The sequence below is a fragment of the Asterias rubens genome, chromosome 3 (genome assembly GCF_902459465.1).
Source record: "Asterias rubens chromosome 3, eAstRub1.3, whole genome shotgun sequence".
NCBI lineage: Eukaryota > Metazoa > Echinodermata > Asteroidea > Forcipulatida > Asteriidae > Asterias > Asterias rubens.
In genome coordinates, this window is record NC_047064.1 from 20,223,297 (window position 1) to 20,245,036 (window position 21,740).

Here is a 21,740-nt window from a genome sequence, read left to right on the forward strand (position 1 = left end):
CCGGTGGATAGACAAAGAACTACGGGTAGAAAGCTCAAAACAACGGCAGCCGCCTTGGCGAGTTTGATGAGCCGTGAGTTGATCATTGCTTGTTGTTGCTATAACTCGGCCGTAAACTCTTGGGGCAGAGGTGGGATCTTCTTTTATACCAGACGCGGTATCCAAAATTGGATACAGTGTACGAATATGATAAGTTGCAATTATTTCTTGTGTACGTACCCGTGTACGTACCCGTGTACGTGCACGGTAAGTTATCGTTTACTATGCATGATAAGACAGAAGTAATTTTTGTATTCATGTGGCGAAAATACGCTTCCGTATTAATTTCATCTGTTATTCGCGAGATTACAAAATGTCCTCCGGGAGTCCCTCTCGGGAGTAGACAACGAAACGATATCCCGAGGCAGCCATCAACGGAAGGGATATTTTTTTCATTGAAAACGAAGAGCTTACTTAAAGCAAAAACTTTATAAGAAACCGAAATGAGTTCATGAAGCGTAGATTGATAAATAGTGAGGTTTTTTATTAGTATATGACAACCCCTCTCTTTCTTTACAGGCATTGCACTCCTTCGTTACAAATTTCCCCTTCCCTAAGTTTTGTTTTTTCCCCCTAAATCATTGGCCTGCCTGTAATTAATATTAGTTGAATACCAATGAGGGCGCTATACAAAGAGTGGTTGACCCAAACGGATGACTGCTCGCATTAATTACTTTATGAATTCACTTCTTCCGTAAGCGCCGATTCTTTGCTTACGGTTTATAAGCAGAGTATATAGCACTAAAGCAGAGCCATGAAATTGGGTCCATACTGGTGAAACGGACGTGGGGGTTAAAACTCCACTTTAAGTTCCTGTTCTCTGTGAATGTGCTCTGTTAATGTTAACATGGCTGTATGACTGGTTCGTGACACAATGAAAAATGAATAATGAATAATGAATATTGAATAATGAATAATGAATTATAAACAATGAATAATGAATAATGAATATTGAATAGTTGTACTTACGTATGCAACTATCGTTTGACTCGTTGTACATCCAACCGTCACAGCAAACCAGACTACTAAATCGAGCTAATCTGTACCTGGTTGTGTTCTGCATTCGGTAAACAACCCTGTCAATATAGAGATACTTAATTTAGAATTGTATTGACAATTGTTGAACAGGGGGACAAAAATAGATGTGGTTTTGAAGTCTTCTTAGGGGTTTGATTTTAAATTTAAATGAATGTTTTTTTTTTCCTTAGTTGAGGTCATCATCTAGGGCCTACATGTGGAACGACACATCAGAAATGTAATCAAATAATAGCAACAATTACCGTTTACTTGTTATAATGTATTTTTAAATAAATAATAATAATAATAATAATAATAATAATAATAATAATAATAATAATAATAATAATAATAATAATAATAATAATAATAATAATAATAATAATAACAATAATAATAATAATAATAATAATAATAATAATAATAATAATAATAATAATAATAATAATAATAATAATAATAATAATAATAATAATAATAATAATAATAATAATAATAATAATAACAGCAGGATTTCTGTAGTAGCGCCATTCCATCTAGATCATGCATGACCCTTGGCAACAACAAGCAATGAAAAACAAAGCGCAAGTGAAAACAGGTGAGTTTTAAAGTTGTTTTTGAATGACGAAACATTATCCAGTGATCCGATGAGAGATCATTGTTCCACATTTTAGGGTCAGCAGTTGTGAAGGATAACTCTGTGTTTTGTGTTTTAGTGTCCTCGGTGTTCATATCATTTTGTTATTTAGTCTATTTCATCATTGTATAAAGAGGGGCTCATTCAAGTGTCGAAATCGGTTTTGGGATCAACTCTCTTTTTTTAAAAGGGTAGAGTCATTGTGGACATGGGGAGGTGGTAATTGGAAGCCAATGTCACAATCTGACACGCATCCAACGTACACGGATACGGTTTGTCAGTTGTATGTACATGGTGGATTACATAAAGTGCTTACACTACCAGCAACTGTTTTATTGGCAAAACAACAATTCGGAAATGTTCCTTTAAAGACACTGGACACTATTGGCAGTTGTCAAAGACTAGCTTTCACAATTGGTGTATCTAAACAAATGCATAAAATAACAAACCTGTGAAATTTTGAGCTCAATCGCTCAATCATAGTTGCGAGATAATATTGAAAGAAAAAACACCCTTGTCACACGAAGTTGTGTACGTTTAGATGGTTGATTTTGAGACCTCAAATTCTAAAACTGAGGTCTCGAAATCAAATTCGTGGAAAATTACTTGTTTCTCGAAAACAATGGCACTTCAGACTGAGCCGTTCATCACAATGTGTTATACCATCAACCTCTCCCCATTACTCGTCACCAAGAAAGGTTTTATGCTGATAATTATTTTGAGTAGTTACCAATAGTGTCGACTGCCATTAACGTTGATTTGTTATAAATATTGAGAATGTTTCCTCTTACCTGATCTGTTGACATTGCCACCAATAACACGTCGTCATATGCGTCTCATATTGAGCTACCTGATATCCCTCCACGTACGATTCGTTATATCTGCAAATTAGAAATCACAAGTTTTAAAGCTGATTTGAAGGCACTGGATACTGTTATTAATCACTTAAAATAATTTTTAGATAAACACTTCTAACTCGGTAACGTGCAATTGAGAGCTGTTAGTAAAAATTGTGGGAAATGGCTCCCACTGAAGTAGTAACGTAGTTTTTGAGAAAGTTTGGAAGTTCAGGCTTGAAGCCTATAATAATTGACATATGAAGCAAACACAATAATGTGCAACAAGGGTGTTTTTCTTTCATTATTCTCTTGCAACTACGATAACCAATTGAGTCAGAATGTTCACATAGGGTGCGTTCGTTTAGCTTCCCTGGGTCGACCCCGGTTTGTCCCCGGTGCGTTCGAATAGCTTTGACGTCATTCCAGGGGCTCACCCGGGTCAGCCCCAGTGGGTCACTTGGGGCTGGCCCCGGGTGCATAACGTCACCACGAGAGGGTGAGTGATCGTTCGTTTAGCTCTTGTCAGGGGCTCACCCGAGTGAGCACCGCGGGGTCGACCCAGGGAAGCTAATCGAACGCACCCACTGTTTTATGCATATGGGCTATGCTGGGATACACCAAGATGAGAATACAATTGTCTTTGACAATTACCAAAGGTGTCCAGTGCCTTTAACTCATTGTACAAAACTTTTACTTTAAACAAAGTTTTGCCTGTAAGAACTGACGCTCCATGTTGACAGTGTTTGACCTTGTTTGACCTTCTTGCAAATCGACAGTCGGTGCATCCCGATCAAGTTTCAAGAATTGACAGGCATCATTTCCGAAGTGTTGATAACGATTACTAGAATTTCAACCCGGATCATAAGAACAAATTAACTCGTTTTGTCTTTCTTTTTTATTTTATAATCAAAGACTGTGTGAATAAAAAATAATTCTATAGGCCTATTGTTCGACAATTTTCCTCATGACATCGTAGTTATCCCCAAATCTCGAGAGCAAAGTAAATAATGAATGAGAAACTCTAACCCCAACGTAAGTTAATTACGGGAAAAGTCTTGTTCGAAAACATCATCTGAATATATTTAGAAGCAAGTATAACTCAAATAAATGTGGTGTAAATGTTATAGCACTAAAGACTTTGGACACTATTGGTAATTGTCAAAGACCAGTCTTTTCCACCTGTGAAAAATTGAGCTCAATTGGTCGTCGATGTTGCGAAAAAACACCCTTGTCACACGAAGTTGTGTGCTTTCAGATGCTTGATTTCGAGACCTCAAAATCTTATTCTGTGGTCTCAAAATCAAATTCGTGGAAAATTACTTCTTTCTCGAAAACTACGTCACTTCAGAGGGAGCTGTTTCTCACAATGTTTTATACCATCAACCTCTCCCCATTACTCGTTACCAAGTAAGGTTTTATGCTAATAATAATTTTGAGTAATTACCAATAGTGTCCATTGCCAAAATAATAATTGCTATTTAAAGGCGATACGACAATTAAAACTGCTCGCAGGGACATAACTAGTTATTACAAAAAGAAAATTATAAAAAGAACAACAGCAACAACAACAACAACAACAACAACAACAACAACAACAACAACAACAACAACAACAACAACAACAACAACAACAACAACAACAACAACAACAACAACAACAACAACAACAACAACAACAACAACAACAACAACAACAACAACAACAACAACAACAACAACAACAACAACAACAACAACAACACAACAACAACAACAACAACAACAACAACAACAACAACAACAACAACAACAACAACAACAACAACAACAACAACAACAACAACAACAACAACAACAACAACAACAACAACAACAACAACAACAACAACAACACCAACAACAACAACAACAACAACAACAACAACAACAACAACATTGTAACTACTTGTCCAGATACATGCTTTTATAGAGAATGTACTCAGGTACATGGAATCGGTGGTTAATGTGTATTTACAAACAAGAAATAAACTACTCTTTCGTTCCACTGCCAGAAATGTCTTCTTGCCATGAATGGTTTCCAATAAGTGGTTGTACACAGTTCACTGACCATCGTACAAGAAAATTTAATAGACTTCCGCGTGCCACGGTATTGCGCAAAACAGGCCTACCTTTTTTCGAAAAACACAAAATTGCGTTTATACATTTGTTTATTGTGTTTTTTTACATTGTCATGTAAGCGGTAGTCTTTAACACTAGATGACGTCATGAGGCAACTACATCTGCCGAAACAAGTACTTCCCAGAGCATTACAAAAGTACATTTTTTTACATTCGTTTTGTTTTCATTTTTGGTGACCAAATGCACCTTTCCTCAATTAGGACGAGCCAGATTTCGCAAAAAGCTTAGATAAGACATCGTCACTATTAACTATAAGCAAAGTGTTATTTCACAACACAAATCACCTTGGCAATATTGAGAACTGGTCTTTTGTGTTATATTATGGATATTAATATTTTGTGAGACCCGACATTACTGTTCTTCATTAACTTTTAAGATACTTACAAACTGGTCCGATTGCACACATGGTCCTGATCCAGAGTAAGTGAATAACTCCCATGAAATAACGTGAAGAATAAGACACAAGATAAGACGATCAAACGAAACATCTTAAAGTCAAATGAATGAACACTAATCCTACCTGTACAGCAGGTAATGGGAAGAGAGATCCAACATGAATATGAAGAGAATAGCTTACAAATTGTTTTTGGTGTGACAAACATAGGATATGGTAATAAGATATATACATCCGATATATATTGATTTACATGTTTGTCATCATTCTGTATCCTTTGTTTGTGAGTAAGTTTGGTCAATAATACTGTAAATCAAAACAACAATTCCGCTCATTTTCAACAAAAGGTCCGTCATAAAATTAAACTATTTAATGAAACGTGGTAAATGACACGCAACTGACATAATTGGTAGGCACCGAACATCGTAACGAGAAATGAGGGCTGTTGGTAGTATAAAACATTGTGAGAAACGGCTTCCTCTGAAGTAACGTAGTTTTTGAGAAAGAGGTAATTTTTTTCCAATGTTATTTGAGTATGAAATTTTACTTCAGGCCTGAAGCCCTTTATTCAGGCACCTGGAAGCGCACACAAAGTTGTGCTACAAGGATGTTTTTTCTTGCATCTTCGCCATCAATGACCAATTGCGTCCAAATTTTCAGAGATTTGAATTCCTCAGACAGTTGCTATGTCAAATGGCACAGAGCAAGCCTTTGTATAGCAACCTCCAGATGAGCAGACCCAGGTACCATTGTGAACTACAAACCCATTCAGTATTATGTATGGGTGTCCACCATTGATAGTAGAGATCAATGGTGTCCACCGTCTCTTATACGTAACTAAGCAAAAGCTTGCCCCTAATCGTGTGACTATGGGTGCGTTCGTTTAGCTTCCCTGGGTCGACCCCGGTGTGTGACAGGTTTTTTTTTTTTAGGACGAACGTATGCAGATAATTACCAACGTTCGTCCTGGAAATAAAAACCCGCCACACACCGGGGATGACCCAGGGAAGCTAAACGAACGCACCCATATTAACTGTCACTTTAGTCTGAGGAATTTAAATTTAAGTGTTAACACGTCAGTGTACGTCAGTGTACCAGACAATATTCAATTCTTACACGCAAATGACCAGTATTCTCACTTGGTTGATCTCAACGTATGCATAAAATAACAAATCTGTGAACATTCGGACCCAATTGATCATCGAATTTGCAAGAGAATAATGAAAAAAAAACACCCTTGCTGTACAAATTTGTACTTTCAGATGGCTTAAAGGAACATGTTGCCATGGATCGGCCGAGTTGGTCTTTGTAAAGCATTTGTAACCGTTGGTTATAAAAAATAATGCATATGATTAGAAAGATATTTTAAAAGTAGAGTAAAATGATCCATACAAGTATCACTCGAAATTGCACGGTTTTCCTTTTACCTCGTCGACTAACACGGTCGGCCATTTATGGGTGTCAAATTGTTGACACCCATAAATGGCCGACTGTGTTAGTTCGCAAAAAGGCCGGGGCTGCATGCCTGAAGTCTTTGGCCAAGAAGTTACCTCTTTCTCAAAAACTACGTTACTTCAGAGGGAGCCGTTTCTCATCATGTACTTTCTACAGCTCTATAATAATTACCAATAGTGTCGTGCCTTTATCACCGGAAGCAACGTTTCTCAGCGAGTGGTAGTGGTCGCTAAGACATTACAATTTATTTTGTCAAAATATAACCCTATCATAATCATTCGAAACTTCATCCAAAATGGTTTCATTTTATCCTTCTACGTTATAGTATCCTACCGACAATGTCATGTGCGTGTCTCGCTTGATAACCAGATAGAGGTTCAAAAGGATATACTTGTAGTAAGTTATACCATAAAATTGCCCCTGTATTTCATAACCGGAAGCTCGTTGATACAAACAAGGAAATAACGAATTCGTCAAAGGATTCTTACGTGAAAACCGGATGAATCAACTTTCACTGTGTCCGTCAACATGTAAAGTGATCTCCTGATGGGCATTGTTTAGTGCGTTCTTTTTTTCTTTTCAAATTCTGGTTTTAAAATGAAAATTCAAGTTTTCATTTTGGTTTTTAGGTGATACACGTAGTACCAAGTCCCATCATTTAGAACAAACTTCAGAATAAAATAAACAAATAAATAAATATAATAATTGGAATAAAAGACGTTATAAAAATTCTATTGGAATACGTTATAAAAAGACGTTATAAAGAGCGTTGGAAAATTCTACAGCAGATTCATGACCCAAATCATCTTAGCCCAGATTCAAAAAGCCTGTAAGCAAAAAAAACGTGCTTAGCAAACGCAAATCTTGCCCCCCAAAAAAAAAAAAAAATAAAAATAAAAATAATAATAATAATAATATAAAAAAAAAAAAATTAAAAAAAATAAGTAAATAAATAAATAAAAATATTTAAAAAAAAGTCAGTATACCCCACTCATTTCTTGCTTAGCAAAGAACCTTGCTCAGCAGAATTTTTGGCTTACCAGCGTTAAGAAACCAGGCCCCGATGCAATCACGTGATCAATCTTGGTGACGCCTTTTTGTTTTAGTCAGATTCCCTGTGTTGTGCGTGTGCGTTTCAGGCTAAGCAAACGATGGTATATAAGGGGCATTGTCAAATGCGAAGCAACTTTCTCAGGCAACTTGGAGGCAACCAACAGCAGTCCATGCTACAGGACCACTTTGGTATTAACACATGAGTACTTTTCAAAAAATTGTTTGTTTTTTTAGTTCGTAGACTACCAGGAATTGGTTGTCTGTAAGTTGCCTCTTGTGACACGGCCGCGCCCTTAGACGTGTTGGTATGCAATTTGACTCCCAAAATGACAAGACCTCATCATTAAGTCATGCACGGGAGTTTCCCCAAACTCCACCAACACTTCTCGCTGTGAGGTGGGTGTGCCACTAAGTTCATTTTACACCGTCCTCAAGAAGATTATAAGACACGGCTAGAACGTCTTTTCATTTTACCCCTGTCTTTTAGAAGGGAAATTTGTGATCTTATTCTGTTTTTTAAATGTAAATACGGTCAAATTGACATAAATGTTGATAGATATGTAAGTTTTAATGTCACACAGGGCCGTCCTGCCACTAAACTATCTTCTGATCCCTTCAGGTTATCAGTTCCTCGTTGCAAAACAGAGTCCCATAAGTCGTTTTATTTTCAGCGGATTGTCCCCATGTGGAACCAGCTTCCGCTGTCAGTCAGATCTAATGTGTCCTTGTCAGCATTTAAGAGTCTTCTGCTCCAATTTTACAGGGACAAGTTTGTATCTGACTTTTCAGCGGATGATGTTTGCACTTGTGTGTCACATTGGCATTGCTCTTGTTGTCGTCTGTAAATCCCGCCTTCAAGCGCCCCCCTTTTGTTTATGTAGTGGGATGGGTGGTTTTTAACTATGGGGTGGGTTTCAGGGGACATCCTTTGTGGCAGGACGGCTTTGTAGAGGTGCTGGTCACCTGTTCCTCCTCGCCACTCACTGGCTTGGTATTTTTAAGCTTTTTTGGTTCATTCTTTCTATATGTATCGTCTTGTATATTTATATTTTGTTCCAGTGTAAAGTTTAATAAAACTAAAACTTAAACTAAATAATGACGTAGAGAATGTGCTGATGTGGGGGAATGATTGGCTAGTACCAAAGGCCAAAACAAATAAACTTCAAATAAACTGTCTCTTCTCGCACTAGAGATGGCACGTTTCCGTCTATTCATGAGGGTCCATAAAACTTAGACTGGTAGCAGATTTTTGCCATTTGGGACTTGACATCTCCATCAATTCACGTTGGGAGAGGTATATCTCAGGCATTGCTAAGAGTGCTTCCATGCGAGTAGGTTGTCTATATCGAGCCCAGAAATTCTTACCTCCTGATGCTATTCTCTATACCTGCACAAGACGTGTATATACCTCCTCTAATGGAGTACTGTTGCCACATTTGGGCCGGAGCTTCTGCATATCACTTATCTTTATTAGATAGGGTGCAGAAGCGCATTTGTAATCATGTTGGTGAAGTGTTGGGATCAACGATACAACCTCTTTCCCATCGTAGGTCTGTACGATTTCCATTGGTAAATCGGCCACCAGTGTGTCCGACTTAGCCTCTTCCCATATCAGAATGTTTTAGCGTCTTCTTCTCACCCGTACACTATTGATTTGGTGAGATGTAGAACATAGAGCCAGTCTAACTGGGTTTTTTTTTCACGTACTGCATCTCTTTGGAACTCCTTGCCTGTAGTGCATGTTTTCCTCCATCTTACAATCTAGACTGTTTCATTAGAGGAATGTCTTGTTGTGATAATACTTACGAAGGACTTGTACAAGTCCTTCGTATGTATTATCACAACATTATTTCCTCTTGAGAACTTTCTAATTTCATACCGTCAGCTTCTCCAAGTTTTTTTCCCATTCAATAGTTTTTCTTATTGTAGCCGCATACCAAGAGTGGCTTTTTAGCCTTGTTTGTGGCGAACTTGCATAAAAAAAACGAAAACTAAGGATTTTAATCCATGACCCAACGAGTTGTAATACCCCAAAATAGCAACCCAACAATCACTGACAGACATAGATGACGAAACACTCACTACGACAGCCAAAGACATACATAAATTCAGTTTAAAGTATTTGATCACAGATGAAACAAGTAAATAGTTAATTGCTATATTATTACATGTACACCATTCACGTGGCTACATTATTTTAATACATCCAGCTTTGTTGAATAACCTATTTCAACATTTACACAAACAAACTCAGAATCGGCCATAATTATTGGGAAGAAGATCAATCTGTATCATCAGCCATATAGACTTGTATTGCAAATAACGACTTAGTATGACTTTAATAGAACTAAAGTTACAAAATAATACTACTTTAAACTCATACATAATGATATTTTATGATAAGTCATAATAAATATTTCATGTTTTTTTCCGCAATGTCCATTTGACGCTACCTGGTTATACTTCTTGTCGATCCAAACCAAACCGATGCCAGACTGTTTACCTTTTTAGACTCGTTTTGTTCGTATTACAATAGCCCCCCCCCCCCAAAAAAAAAGGGAAAAAAAATGTGTTGTGACACACAACACTGTCAATTAATTCAAAACACTAATTCACCTTTTAGAAAGATCGACTAATCTTAAAGGGTGTGTGCAACATTGGTTATATTGAAAATAATTATGTTTACATTAATTTGGACATGACTTTAATGATATAAAGATTGTCATGGTGGGAGTATACTTGAAAGGAAATAAATAAAACATTATTGTTCTTTATCGCGCGCGTCTGGCTAAAATAATAAATTAAATATCTCAAAAGGAAATGCATTGTTGCTTAATAGGATGTTCAATAGCCATTCGTGTAGTCATTGATACCTAGTTTCCATGGCTCCCAGTCTTTCAAAGATGGTACCTGCGATATGTTAAATCTCCTAGTAATGTTTCCTCTACATGAATTGTACCAACTCGACTCATGGACGAACTTGGCTTCCGCAGTCTTCTTCAAAAGAGGTAATATGTTACAGAAATAGTTTGGTTGCATCTTGGGATAGGTCACAATAACTGACCCGAGCTTCCGCCACTCGAAGAAACTATTGTACAGCTCATCTGATTGGTCAACTTTGATGATGTAATCTGCAAGTTCTTTAACACTCTCAAAGTCACTAACATGAATGTATGAATTTGGAGGAGCTAGTTTTTCGAAGTCGGCCTTAGGGGATCCATATACTATAGGCACGACGCCATTCAATAAGCACGACTCCCAAAACTTTTCCGTAATGTACTCACGACACTCAGAGTTCTCCACTGCTAAATAAAACTTGTACGTACTGATTAGGTTTACACATTTTGTCGAAAGTCTCGGCAGACATGTTAGGTTACCACATTTCCCGTAGGTATCCAACGGTAGGTGGCGCCCTAGGTCTTGTATGAATTCCATACGGGGCCAGAAGACTTCCTTCGCACAGTTACTTCCCATCCAAGCAATGAGACCCGTCTTTCCCTGAGCGTGATTTTTCGTATCCTCAAATCCATTTACAAGTGCACCAGGTTTATAGTAAGCATACGGCACACTGATGTCTGATTTCGGCAAGTAAGTGAAGTCGATGTGATACTTTGCGCGGCTAATTCTCTCAATCCATTTGTGTACCCTCAACGGAGATTCCATACTATACAGTACCAGAGCCTGTGATGCAGGAATGGTTGGTTTCGACAAATATCTCATTAACCTGGGGGCGCTCTTCAGTAGAGTGAAGGGAGACATCCCAAATACAGCTGCGTCTTTGCCTTGGAAACCGTTTGGATTTTCCGTCATCACTAACTCCACAGTGGTGTCGTGTTCTGGGCAGTACACAAGGCATGGCCGGGTCGAGTTGTCCACTGGGTTAAGGAAACACCGGTACATGTCTTCAAGTTCGTTCCATTTGGAGATGACACCCATCTCAGCTAGAATAGCAAACTGTTTGGTCGGTAGTGATCCTCTTCGTCGGGAGTTACTCTCCTTGAAAAACTGCCCCATGCGTCCGGGATGTACCATTGGTCTTATCGAGTCTATCCTGGCTGGTTTATATTTAGAAAGTGACAACAATGGTGGAATTCGAAAATGGGGTTTCTTTAGCGACAGTCCTCCTAAGAAGAATAAGACGATCGTCGTACCAAAAATGCTGGCGCAAAACCATTGCAATTTTAACCGTCGGGTCTGTGAAAGATAAAGCCAAATCGAATATTGAAATGAAACTATTTATATTTTACGATAATCAGACGATAGGGTTGGGAGAAGTAGTCAATGTTTGCTAGACGTTTTACCATAAAAGTGTTGATACAGTTAAATATTCTTATAAATTTACAGCCATCCTACATTCTTAAATTGTCACATTGTTGAGGAGGGTCTACTACTTTTTGTAGGACACAGATTTACATTAAACTTACACAATTTGAAGATAATAGTAAAAAAGCTCCCTTAAAAAAATGACTTGCTGAGGTGCAGTAGTTTTTGAGAAATGAGTGAAAAACGCATGAAAATAATTTTCGTCTCAGGAGACAAAAATTACTTTAGCATGTTGAGCGTATTTTAGAGACATTGATTTACTCAATACACAAAAAACTACAGCACCTCAGCAAGTAATATTTTATGGTAAGTTTTTTACTATCATTTTCTTCAAACGGTTTAAGTTTAATGTAAAATTGTGGACATCGTGCTTTATGTTACAAAAGAGTTATTTTAAAATTGTGAGATTTGGTTCGCCTTTGATCGGCAATCTCAGATTTGTCTGGTGTATAAACAGATGTCCCAGCCATGGGATTTTCGTGTGTTTTTGCTAGATTCCTCGCTCCCCAACCAAAGTGACTACAAAACGTCTCTAACGGATAACAATGGTATATTTCGACATGGTTTTTTTCCCAGCAAGAGTTGTGGGGCCCAATATCTCTAGTATTTATTTTGGGTATTTTGTTTATCCGTTTCATTTAAATATATGGTTAAGTTTTATTTTACGCAAACTGTTTTTGTGTTTGTTCTTCCTGTAATTAGTTGTTCCGACTTACCGTCGGAACAGGTGTTGTTTTCGTCGAGATTTTTATTATTTTTTATTATTATTATTATTCTTTGTTTCCGCCTAAAACCCCATAGCGTTTGTACAGCGTTTGTGTTCAGGCCCCGTCTCTTAAAGTATGAGGATAAAAGAGTTAAATCATATATCAAATTGAAGCTTAGAACATAAGCTTTACTCTAACAAAAAAGTGTTAAAATTCTTAATTAATTAACCACGTGGTCTTCATTTGAATTTTTAATTTGTAAACTTGATGCAGTCACTTTCATGTTATTGTGAAACATTCTCTTTGGTAATACAACACAGTATGTACCTCAATGAGTTGTTGACTTCTTGAGAGGAGTCTATACTTCTTTGTTTCCTACCCGCGTTCTGGACACATTACTCTGTACACACACAAAGTACGGAGGTTTGGGATTTTCGTTAGAACGTGCGTTAAATTTGTCCTTGTTTTTCTAACCGCATTCTGGACCAATTACTCTGTGCATGGGTTTTCGTTAAAACGAACGTGCGTAATAAGATAGGGGTTTTTGACGACATCGACGTCGTCGTCAAAAACCCCCTTAAGGCATCTAATACTACATTTCAACCCTACTTAATAGTTATAGGCGTTAGCAGTTCATATTTAGTGACAATGGTCGCAAAATCATGAAACGAGAATTATTTCGCCGGATCATAATCCCCTCTGTTGATGCACACATGTAAAAACCGTCCGAAATCAATATTTTTGTATCCCCCAAAACTAAAAATATATTTCTTTTTGTAATATTTAAGTTTGATTCTTATCTTTATATTGATAGTGTTGCCTTTTCTTTTTCTCAAATGTTAGCCCAACATAACCTGTGTGCATGCATGACACGATGATGTTTAAAAACACAGTAAGCGAAAAATGGTGATCATAAGCGCAGAGTTTGGTGGTTAAGAGTTCTGTGAAATCAACTTGTACTAGATCAAACATCAAACCACCGACCCCCAAAAAAATTAAAAATCGTAATTAATTAACCACGTGACCCATATTTGCATATTTAATTGTACAAGGGGACAAAGTTGTTGGAACTTCCTGTTGATGCTGACATCATGAGAACATCAGCATAAGTATTGGAATTGCACTACCTATTGAACCACTTGGAGTGTTCAAGGAGTCCAACTCGTCAGTCTAGAGTCCAACTCTGATCGTAAAATTCAATTCAGGCATCATCTTCAATTTAATTTTATGCAACAAGCAAACTTATAAATTTTCTGATTTTATTTCAAAGGGTAACATAAATGGCTGTTAGCGAACGGTTCCCAACAAAAACTACATGGTGTACGTGCACAATACTCTTACTGGCCTCAAGCATTTACCTCTAGATAATAAATCAAGCATTCAGTTCAAAATGATAAAAGTTTGTTATTGCCACATTATTCAGCGAACCACGAATCATACACAGCTACCATTCACAAGAAAATCTATGCGTGGAGGGTAACAGCATGGAGCAATAACAGACAGCACACAATGGAACCGGAGTTTAACAATGACAATACCAAAAGTGCAATCGTCAGCCCTTGAAGTTTATTATACATGGGGCTGATGGTGATCAAAAGGATAAAAGTCTGCTGTCGATACAACCATGGAGGTAGAATTAGACCGCCCACTTATATTCAACGGACCATGAATCACGGACCATATGCACACAATACAATATTCAAAAGAATATCCATATACATGTACATGTAATAGATTTGTCTGGTGTATAAACTGATGTCCCAGCCATGGGATTATCGTGTGTTTTTGCTAGATTCCTCGCTCCCCAACAAAAGTGACTACAAAACGTCTCTAATAATGGATAACAATGGTATATTTCGACATGGTTTTTTTTTTTTCCCAGCAAGAGTTGTGGGGCCCAATATCTCTAGTATTTATTTTGGGTATTTTGTTTATCTGTTTCATTTAAATATATGGTTAAGTTTTATTTTACGCAAACTGTTTTTGTGTTTGTTCTTCCTGTAATTTTGAATTGTTTTGCCGCTACATAAGATTACACCCACTAAATAGAATTGCTTACATTGCAAGGGGGGTCCGTACTCGTTAAGGTTTGCTTTTTATGGGCCCCTCCATCCCCTACATGTGTTTTGCATTGAGTTTTAGTTTTTGTTTTCTATTATTGTACGATTGCATTTGCTTGTAATAAATTATTGATTACCTTCTGTGTAGACTAAGCAAGTCTCGCGCGTATTTGAAATTGCGGGACCTTTATGTTCCAAACCTTATAGACCTTTTCGCAAATACCATTGCGCAAGCGCAGACTGTTGAATGAGGTGCATTGTGGGATAGATATGGATCAAATTTGGATACAAGCTAGACCACAATGCACCTAATTACATGGCTTTACGCGCGCGCCCCAGTATTTGCGAAAAGGTCTATGGAGTTTTACGTTGGACATTTTGTTTCGTCCATTAGTTTAACGTAGTTTATGACCATGAATATTAGAAATATTGTTGGAAATGTAATACTAGTTAACAAAACGTATACAAGTAAAATCCTTTCAACAAAAGAAATCCTACTTTCGGGATGTCGACTTCCCGACATAAATTATCACAGGAAGACGACATTCTGCTTTTAGAATGTCGACTTCCCGAGATAAATTTTCACAGGAAGATGACAACTGACGTTTAGGATGTCGACATACCGAGATAAATTATCACAGCAAGACGACATCCTACTTTTAGGATGTCGACATCCCGAGATAAATTATCACAGGAAGACGACATCCTACTTTTAGGATGTCGACATTCCGAGATAAATTATCACAGGAAGACGACATCCTACTTTTAGGATGTCGACATTCCGAGATAAATTATCACAGGAAGACGACATTCTTCTTTAAGAATGTGGACTGTTTGTAGTTATAAGACTCCTTGGGGATAGGAGAAAAATTTGGAAAAACCGTGACCTCAATTTGACCTCTACTTCTGGGTCAACCGGAAGTGGGACCATATCTCAAGAACTACTCAACCGATTTTCAATATGTTTTCACAGACTCCTTGACATTAATATTGACTGTGAAAACTCGTGACCCCATGTTGGCCTCTACGTCCGGGTGAAGCGGAAGTGGGACCATACGCCAAGTACTATACAACCGATTTTCAATCCTGTTTGTTCAGTTTTATCTTCCTAAGGCATTAAAAATAAACTTTGAAAAACCATGACCCCAAGTTGACCTCTACTTCCGGGTCAACCAGAAGTGGCACCACATCTCAAGAACTACACAACCGATTTTCTTACTTTTTTCAGTTACAGTCTCCTTGGGCGTTAGAGATTAGCCTTAGGTTACCGTGACCCCATGAAGTGGCACCGTAACTCAAGACACTGTACAGTATTTTTCAAACTTTTTTTCAGTTATAGACTCCTTGGTAATGTTAACACATAATCAAAGCAAAAGAACACGGAACAGCTTTGTGTTTGTTCACAAACACCTAATATCTAGTTGTATTTTAAACATGTCAATGATCTTTATGATTAATTCTCGTTAATTCGTCTAAGAAATCAAATAAAACCTGAACAAAGATATTGACAAAATAGGGACACCGCCAATATAGGGCTAGATAGCTCAGTTGGTAGAGCGCCGGCACGTTAATCCGGAGGTCGTTGGTTCCCCGAATCCCACTCTAGTCAAAAGTTGTTCAACTCCAAAAATCAATAAAATTAAAGTGTATAATACGATGCCTTAAAAAGTATACTGGGCTGTTAGTTATTGTGAACATACTGTCAATCCGATATACATCCTCCGTAGATTCATGTTTCCTTGCACGGATGTGGGTCCTGCAGAAAAACAGAAACAAAATCATGATCAGGGAATGATTTCGTCCAGCATTTTTGCAAAGCACGTTATATTTGGACTGAAAAAAAGAAAATGCTCACACTGAATGGTAATTATTGAGTTGCAAATTTTGATGATGTTTTTCGGTAGCAACCGACACATTTTGCATAGCATTTTGCTCTGCTATACAAGGGAAATCGTTCATTGATCAATGTAAAAACAAAAACAACACAGCGAACAGTTGGCAAAACAAAAACACAAAAGCATAGCAACCTAGAACCATTGCTCCATGCTAGAACATAACAGTAATAATTGTTGCTGCAAATCAGGCAGCATCGAGTTTTTTTAAAGTTTTTTTTAAGCAGGTCCATAATAGAGGAAGTCAATCTTAAGAGATATGGGACCAAATTCCCCCAAACGAAAGCATTTAAGTGTTGTATTACGTCAACCTTTGGAACACCACATCACATTGGGTAATATAACACTGTATCAATACTAGATATGTTTTGTTATATTAGGCCTATCTATTTAACGAATGCCCTATGCCGATATTAATGACAATCGTTCCCCACAAAGAGAGTGGGACAGTTGACAAGGAACTTTTGGCAAATCGACCCTAGTCCTGTTTCTTTCGATAATAAATTGATTTATTAAATAACGTACGACACCTTACCTTGTATGTGCATTTCAAATGGGTATTTCAATGTTCAAACTCACATGTGAAGTTAATACATTTTTTTCACAATGACTCCAAATGCCAACACAACGCCTACGTGTTAAAGTTAAGATCAGACAGGAGAAAAGCAAACCATAAACCAGACTGGTACTCTTGCACGTTGCACGGAAACTGACATAAGTTCGTGACCAAGCCGAGAACAAACAGTGGTAATCGTTTGCACAAATAACATCCTTACATTGGATTGAGTTTGATTAGTTAAATTTTAGCTCGATAAAAACTGATCTGTACCTACCGCAACCTGAAGCAATGTAGGTTCAATTGAGCTGGTTTGTTTAGACCGCTTTTACAAACTCTTATACTTAGGTCATAGGCCTATTCCATGGGGCCTATGGTTTACTTCTCAGTTATCTTGACGGCAAACAGTCTTAGAATTCGCGTAAAGAGTGTACGTGTTGAAGACATGAAGAGCTAACGTTTTGAATAATAAAAGGTCAGACAACGTTGTTACGCAACAGTGTCATTTACGATTCAATGATCAATATGTGTAGAGCAATGACAGGGAATACTTAATGAAGAACGTATACAGGTGTGTGTTCGAGTTGGGTCAACGCCATCGGTTCATGTTTAGGGTTGGAGTTTGAAGGTGATCGATCTGTATGGTTAAGCATCAGTAAATCGGCCAGACTGACATTCTTCAAATAGTTATGAGTTATAGGCAGCATTCATTGTGGTTTCAACCTGGGATAACAAAAGGTAATAATGATGATCCCCATGCATATTAATTGTCACGGAAAAGTTTCCGTATGGCGCCACCACTTTTTCATTCGATATGAAAGAATATAGTATCTTATTTACCTCAATGAGATATCCCTTTTTGTAAAAATGAGTGAAAAAGTGGTGGCGCCATACGGAAAGTTATCCATTGTGACTAATTTAAAATGGTCTGTGATTAAGAGAGCAACCTCTAGCCCCGACGACTCGACCACGGTCCTTAATTGCTCTATGGTCCTCACAAATTCAGGAATGGCGGAGACGACTCGACCACTCGTCGACACGCCCAACCAGGAATTAATCTTAACTCATGAACACATGGCTGGTATTTCACTCTGTCTGTATCACTTTGTGGCACTGATATAGTATATTTCAGACATCAACACTACCTGTTTTTAAATACCTAATATCTGTTAAATAATTCAATCATGAAGGCAGAAAGGAAGGCAAAGGCACTCGACCGTGGACGCAAGGAGTGAGACATGAAGGAATTCGGCATATATTTCGTACACCCACACTTTGTTGCCAACTGTTAACTATACCTATACAGTTGTTGAGGTTGAGCGATCTGCATTAAAGGCAGTGGACACTATTGGTAATCACTCGATATATTTGTTAACATACAAACTTACTTGATAACGAGTAGTGTCGAGCTGTTAATAGTATCAAACATTGTGAGAAACAGCTCCATCTGAAGTAATGTAGTTTTCGAGAAAGAAGTGGTTTTCCACGAATTTGATTTCGAGACCTCGGATTTAGAACTTGAGGTACCGAAATCAAGCATCTGAAAGCACACAACTTCGCGTGACAAGGGTTTTTCTTTCATTATTATCTTTGACAATTAGTCTTTGACAATTACCAATAGTGTCCAGTGTGTTTAAAGTGTGACACATACAAGTTGAAAGAAAAATATTCTGGAAAGTAAATGGATCGGGGGGGGGGGGGGGAACTAAACAAATCTACCTGTAAACTTCGCCCACTCATCCTATCCCCTATAAATTAATTATAACGAAAAGAAATGTTGAAAGTATAAGAGACCCAAAATCATTTCTTAACTTCAGTTTCAGACCTTCAAAGGTTTTAGTGAACTTCGAATCATTTCAAGTCAATGTATAAAAACTTGCAATATTATTTTTACTCCCCAGGTGTAATGACTTCAATTGTCAACTTAGCTTTTCCAGCACCTTCTTAGTCAACAGACACATGCACCTATTAATTAATCATTTAACGTCAACAATCGTCATTGCCTTCAGCAACCCAAGCGCTTTACAAGTATTTGACAAACCATCTGGGCAACCATGATGCCTGTAAGTATGTTTTGCAGTAAGCTGATTGTTAATCAATTAGTTAACTAAACATATTAATATTCAACCAAAACCAACAAATGATTCTCACATGTAAGTTATTCTTGCTCGGTGTGAATTGAAATATCATGTATTGTCTGTTTTCGTTTTCTCAACAGATGCGTCTGAGCCAGTTCAAGCTGTATGAGTGCCTACTGCTGTTTACTGTAGTCATTGGCTTGATACAAATTACGTTCATACTAGAGCCAGAATGCACAAAGGCATTCGACATTCGGCAATATGAAAGCTCACACGATCAAACAGATCATCCCGCCCCCACACATGAGAACATTCAGTTAAAACAAAATCCTGGAGATATAAATCTTATTTCGGCGAAAAATGTACAACCGATAGAAACACTAAAGTCTAAGTCAAGTGACTCAGGAATAAAACGCATGACCAACCAAATGGCAAACAGTAGCGACATTAGCAAGGACAGTAATGTAGTCAAAAAGCCCTCTCCAACAAAAAGGAAACGTAGCTTGAAGAAACCACTCCAAAACAAAAATGATACTGCCTTCCAAAGCAGAGTTTTAAAGCCGGCAAAGTGCCAGAACAGAACTATACTCGTCTACGGTGGAATTAAAGTGATTCGGCAATGGAGAGAACTTAACCAGCTTGTTAGCGCCCTCAAACCTCTAGACGATGGTGATTGGTCAACGGTAGCATCATGTGACTCCTGCACTGTCCAATTAATTCTCAGTAACAGACCAGGTAGTATTAAAGGTAAAGACGCAGTGGTGTTCGGTATGTCGCCGTTTTCGCTGAAGGTCAAAATGTCGCTGTTTCGAACCTTTGCGTTTGATCCTCGCCAGCTATTAGTTTTCTACGGCGCTGAGACACCCCTGCGCATGCGTAAGTGGATACCTGACGTAGGTTTAACTCCAAACCACGTGGTGTGGTCTTATTCGAAAACAGCCGATATCCACATACCGTATGGTGTCTATAAAACTGGTACCCCGCTGGACTCTAAGCACAAAAAAGCATCTGATAGGATCCATGGTAAGCAGAAGCTGATTGCGTGGATGGGTAGTAACTGCGTCAAGGAGGTGTTTTGGCCTCGCATGGATTTCGTTTTGAAGTTACAGTCTTATATACAGGTAGACATTTACGGGAGATGTGGTAACCTGACGTGTCTTCCGAGACTCTCCGACGAGTGCAAGAATCTCATGGGGCAATACAAGTTTTACCTCTCGCTCGAAAATGCCGAATGTGACGACTACGTCACTGAGAAGTTTTGGGAGACTGCCTTGATGCACGGAGCGGTACCGGTAGTCTACGGGGCACCGAAAGAGTTCTACACGCAAAACGCACCTCCAAATTCCTTCATCTATGCAGGTGATTTCAAGACACCCAAAGAACTAGCGACCTTTCTGACTCGCCTGGACAGAAACCCCCAACAGTACGCTATGTATTTTAAGTGGCGCTACCGAGGCACCGTAGTTCAGAATTACCCAGATTTGAAACTCTCTCATTTTTGTGGCCTTGTACCAAGTATAGATAAAGCATCTAAGATGCAGATGAAAAAAAGACCGTTGTCGGATACACCTTGGTTTAACTCTTGTCGTAACATGAGGAAAGGTGGTGGTGCTTTCTTACCTACTGATGTTAATGTCACTAGCTGGGTTCCATGGTAAAGAGTTTTTTTTTTTTAATAGACATTGTGTTAAACTGTGGCGGGAAATTAATGGGAGCAGGATTATACTCATTCCCAAGTTAAGCTATCGTTAACAAACAAAAAATAAATAATTAGTATCCCCTAATTAATTATTGTTTTGTTTGTTTATCTGGACTTTTGAGGTTCAAAGTTAAGGAAAGTGTACATTGTGTTCCGTTCAATTGTCTTGAAGGCAGTGGTAATTACTCAAAATAATTATAAGCATAACAACTTTCTTGGTAACGAGTAATGGGAAGAGGTTGATAGTATAAAACTATGTGAGAAACGGCTCCCTCAGAAGTGCAGTAGTTTTCGAGAAAGAAGTTATTTTCCACGAATTTGATTTCGAAACCTCAGATTTAGAATTTGAGGTCTCGAAATCAAGCATCTGAAAGCACACAACTTCGTGTGACAAGGGTTTTTTTTCCTACTTTATTATCTCGCAACTTCGACGACCGATTGAGCTTAAATTTTCACAGGTTTGTTATTTTATGCATATGTTGAGATACACCAAGTGAGAAGACTAGTTTTTGACATTTACCAATAGTGTCCAGTTGTTTTAACTCTATATAAAAAGATAACATAATTGATAAGATAATTGTACAATAAAACTAACCCCGTCAAAATTAATTAATCAAAAGGTGGTAGTGGTTTGTAGAGATTCTACGCAGGAAGGATAACTCGGAATTGGAATACACAATCCGTGAAACGTATCCGACAGTGTTTTTTTTTTTTTTTTTTTTGAGGGGGGGGGGGGGATAAATATGGATATATTTTTTCAATAACCACATTTCTATGAGTGAAATGATTCTCAAATTGATCTACACAATCGAAAGCTGTGCTGGTTGTACCAAG

General features: G+C 37.9%; 2 protein-coding genes across 4 annotated transcripts; one reads left to right on the forward strand and one right to left on the reverse strand.

Moving 5' to 3' along the window:
* Positions 1-10,038: 10,038 nt before the first annotated feature.
* LOC117288537 (alpha-(1,3)-fucosyltransferase fut-6-like) lies at positions 10,039-17,647 on the reverse strand. Of its 2 annotated transcripts, none has more exons than XM_033769435.1 (3): positions 17,407-17,647; positions 16,382-16,437; positions 10,039-11,785 (listed from the first exon to the last, which is right to left on the reverse strand). In XM_033769435.1, the coding sequence occupies exons 2-3, from the start codon at positions 16,412-16,414 to the stop codon at positions 10,436-10,438; spliced, it is 1,383 nt and encodes a 460-aa protein (XP_033625326.1). In that variant the 5' UTR covers positions 16,415-16,437; positions 17,407-17,647; the 3' UTR covers positions 10,039-10,435. The 2 variants fall into 2 exon arrangements, with proteins under 2 accessions (XP_033625326.1, XP_033625325.1); XM_033769434.1 differs by lacking the exon at positions 17,407-17,647 and adding an exon at positions 17,109-17,248.
* Positions 17,648-17,757: 110 nt separating this feature from the next.
* On the forward strand, positions 17,758-21,133 carry LOC117288536. Of its 2 annotated transcripts, none has more exons than XM_033769432.1 (3): positions 17,758-17,867; positions 19,031-19,192; positions 19,348-21,133. In XM_033769432.1, exons 2-3 carry the CDS (start codon positions 19,184-19,186, stop codon positions 20,863-20,865), a joined length of 1,527 nt encoding a protein of 508 aa, XP_033625323.1. In that variant the 5' UTR covers positions 17,758-17,867; positions 19,031-19,183; the 3' UTR covers positions 20,866-21,133. The 2 variants fall into 2 exon arrangements, with proteins under 2 accessions (XP_033625323.1, XP_033625324.1); XM_033769433.1 differs by lacking the exon at positions 17,758-17,867 and adding an exon at positions 18,098-18,210.
* The last annotated feature ends 607 nt before the right edge of the window (positions 21,134-21,740 follow it).

What these genes read in the sequence shown, in the direction of transcription:
- LOC117288537 (XM_033769434.1), bottom strand. An exon ending in GGATGTATATCGGATTGACA is followed by an intron (nt 11,786 to 16,381) that starts GTATGTTCACAA and finishes TATCTTTCACAG; the next exon opens with ACCCGACGGTTAAAATTGCA.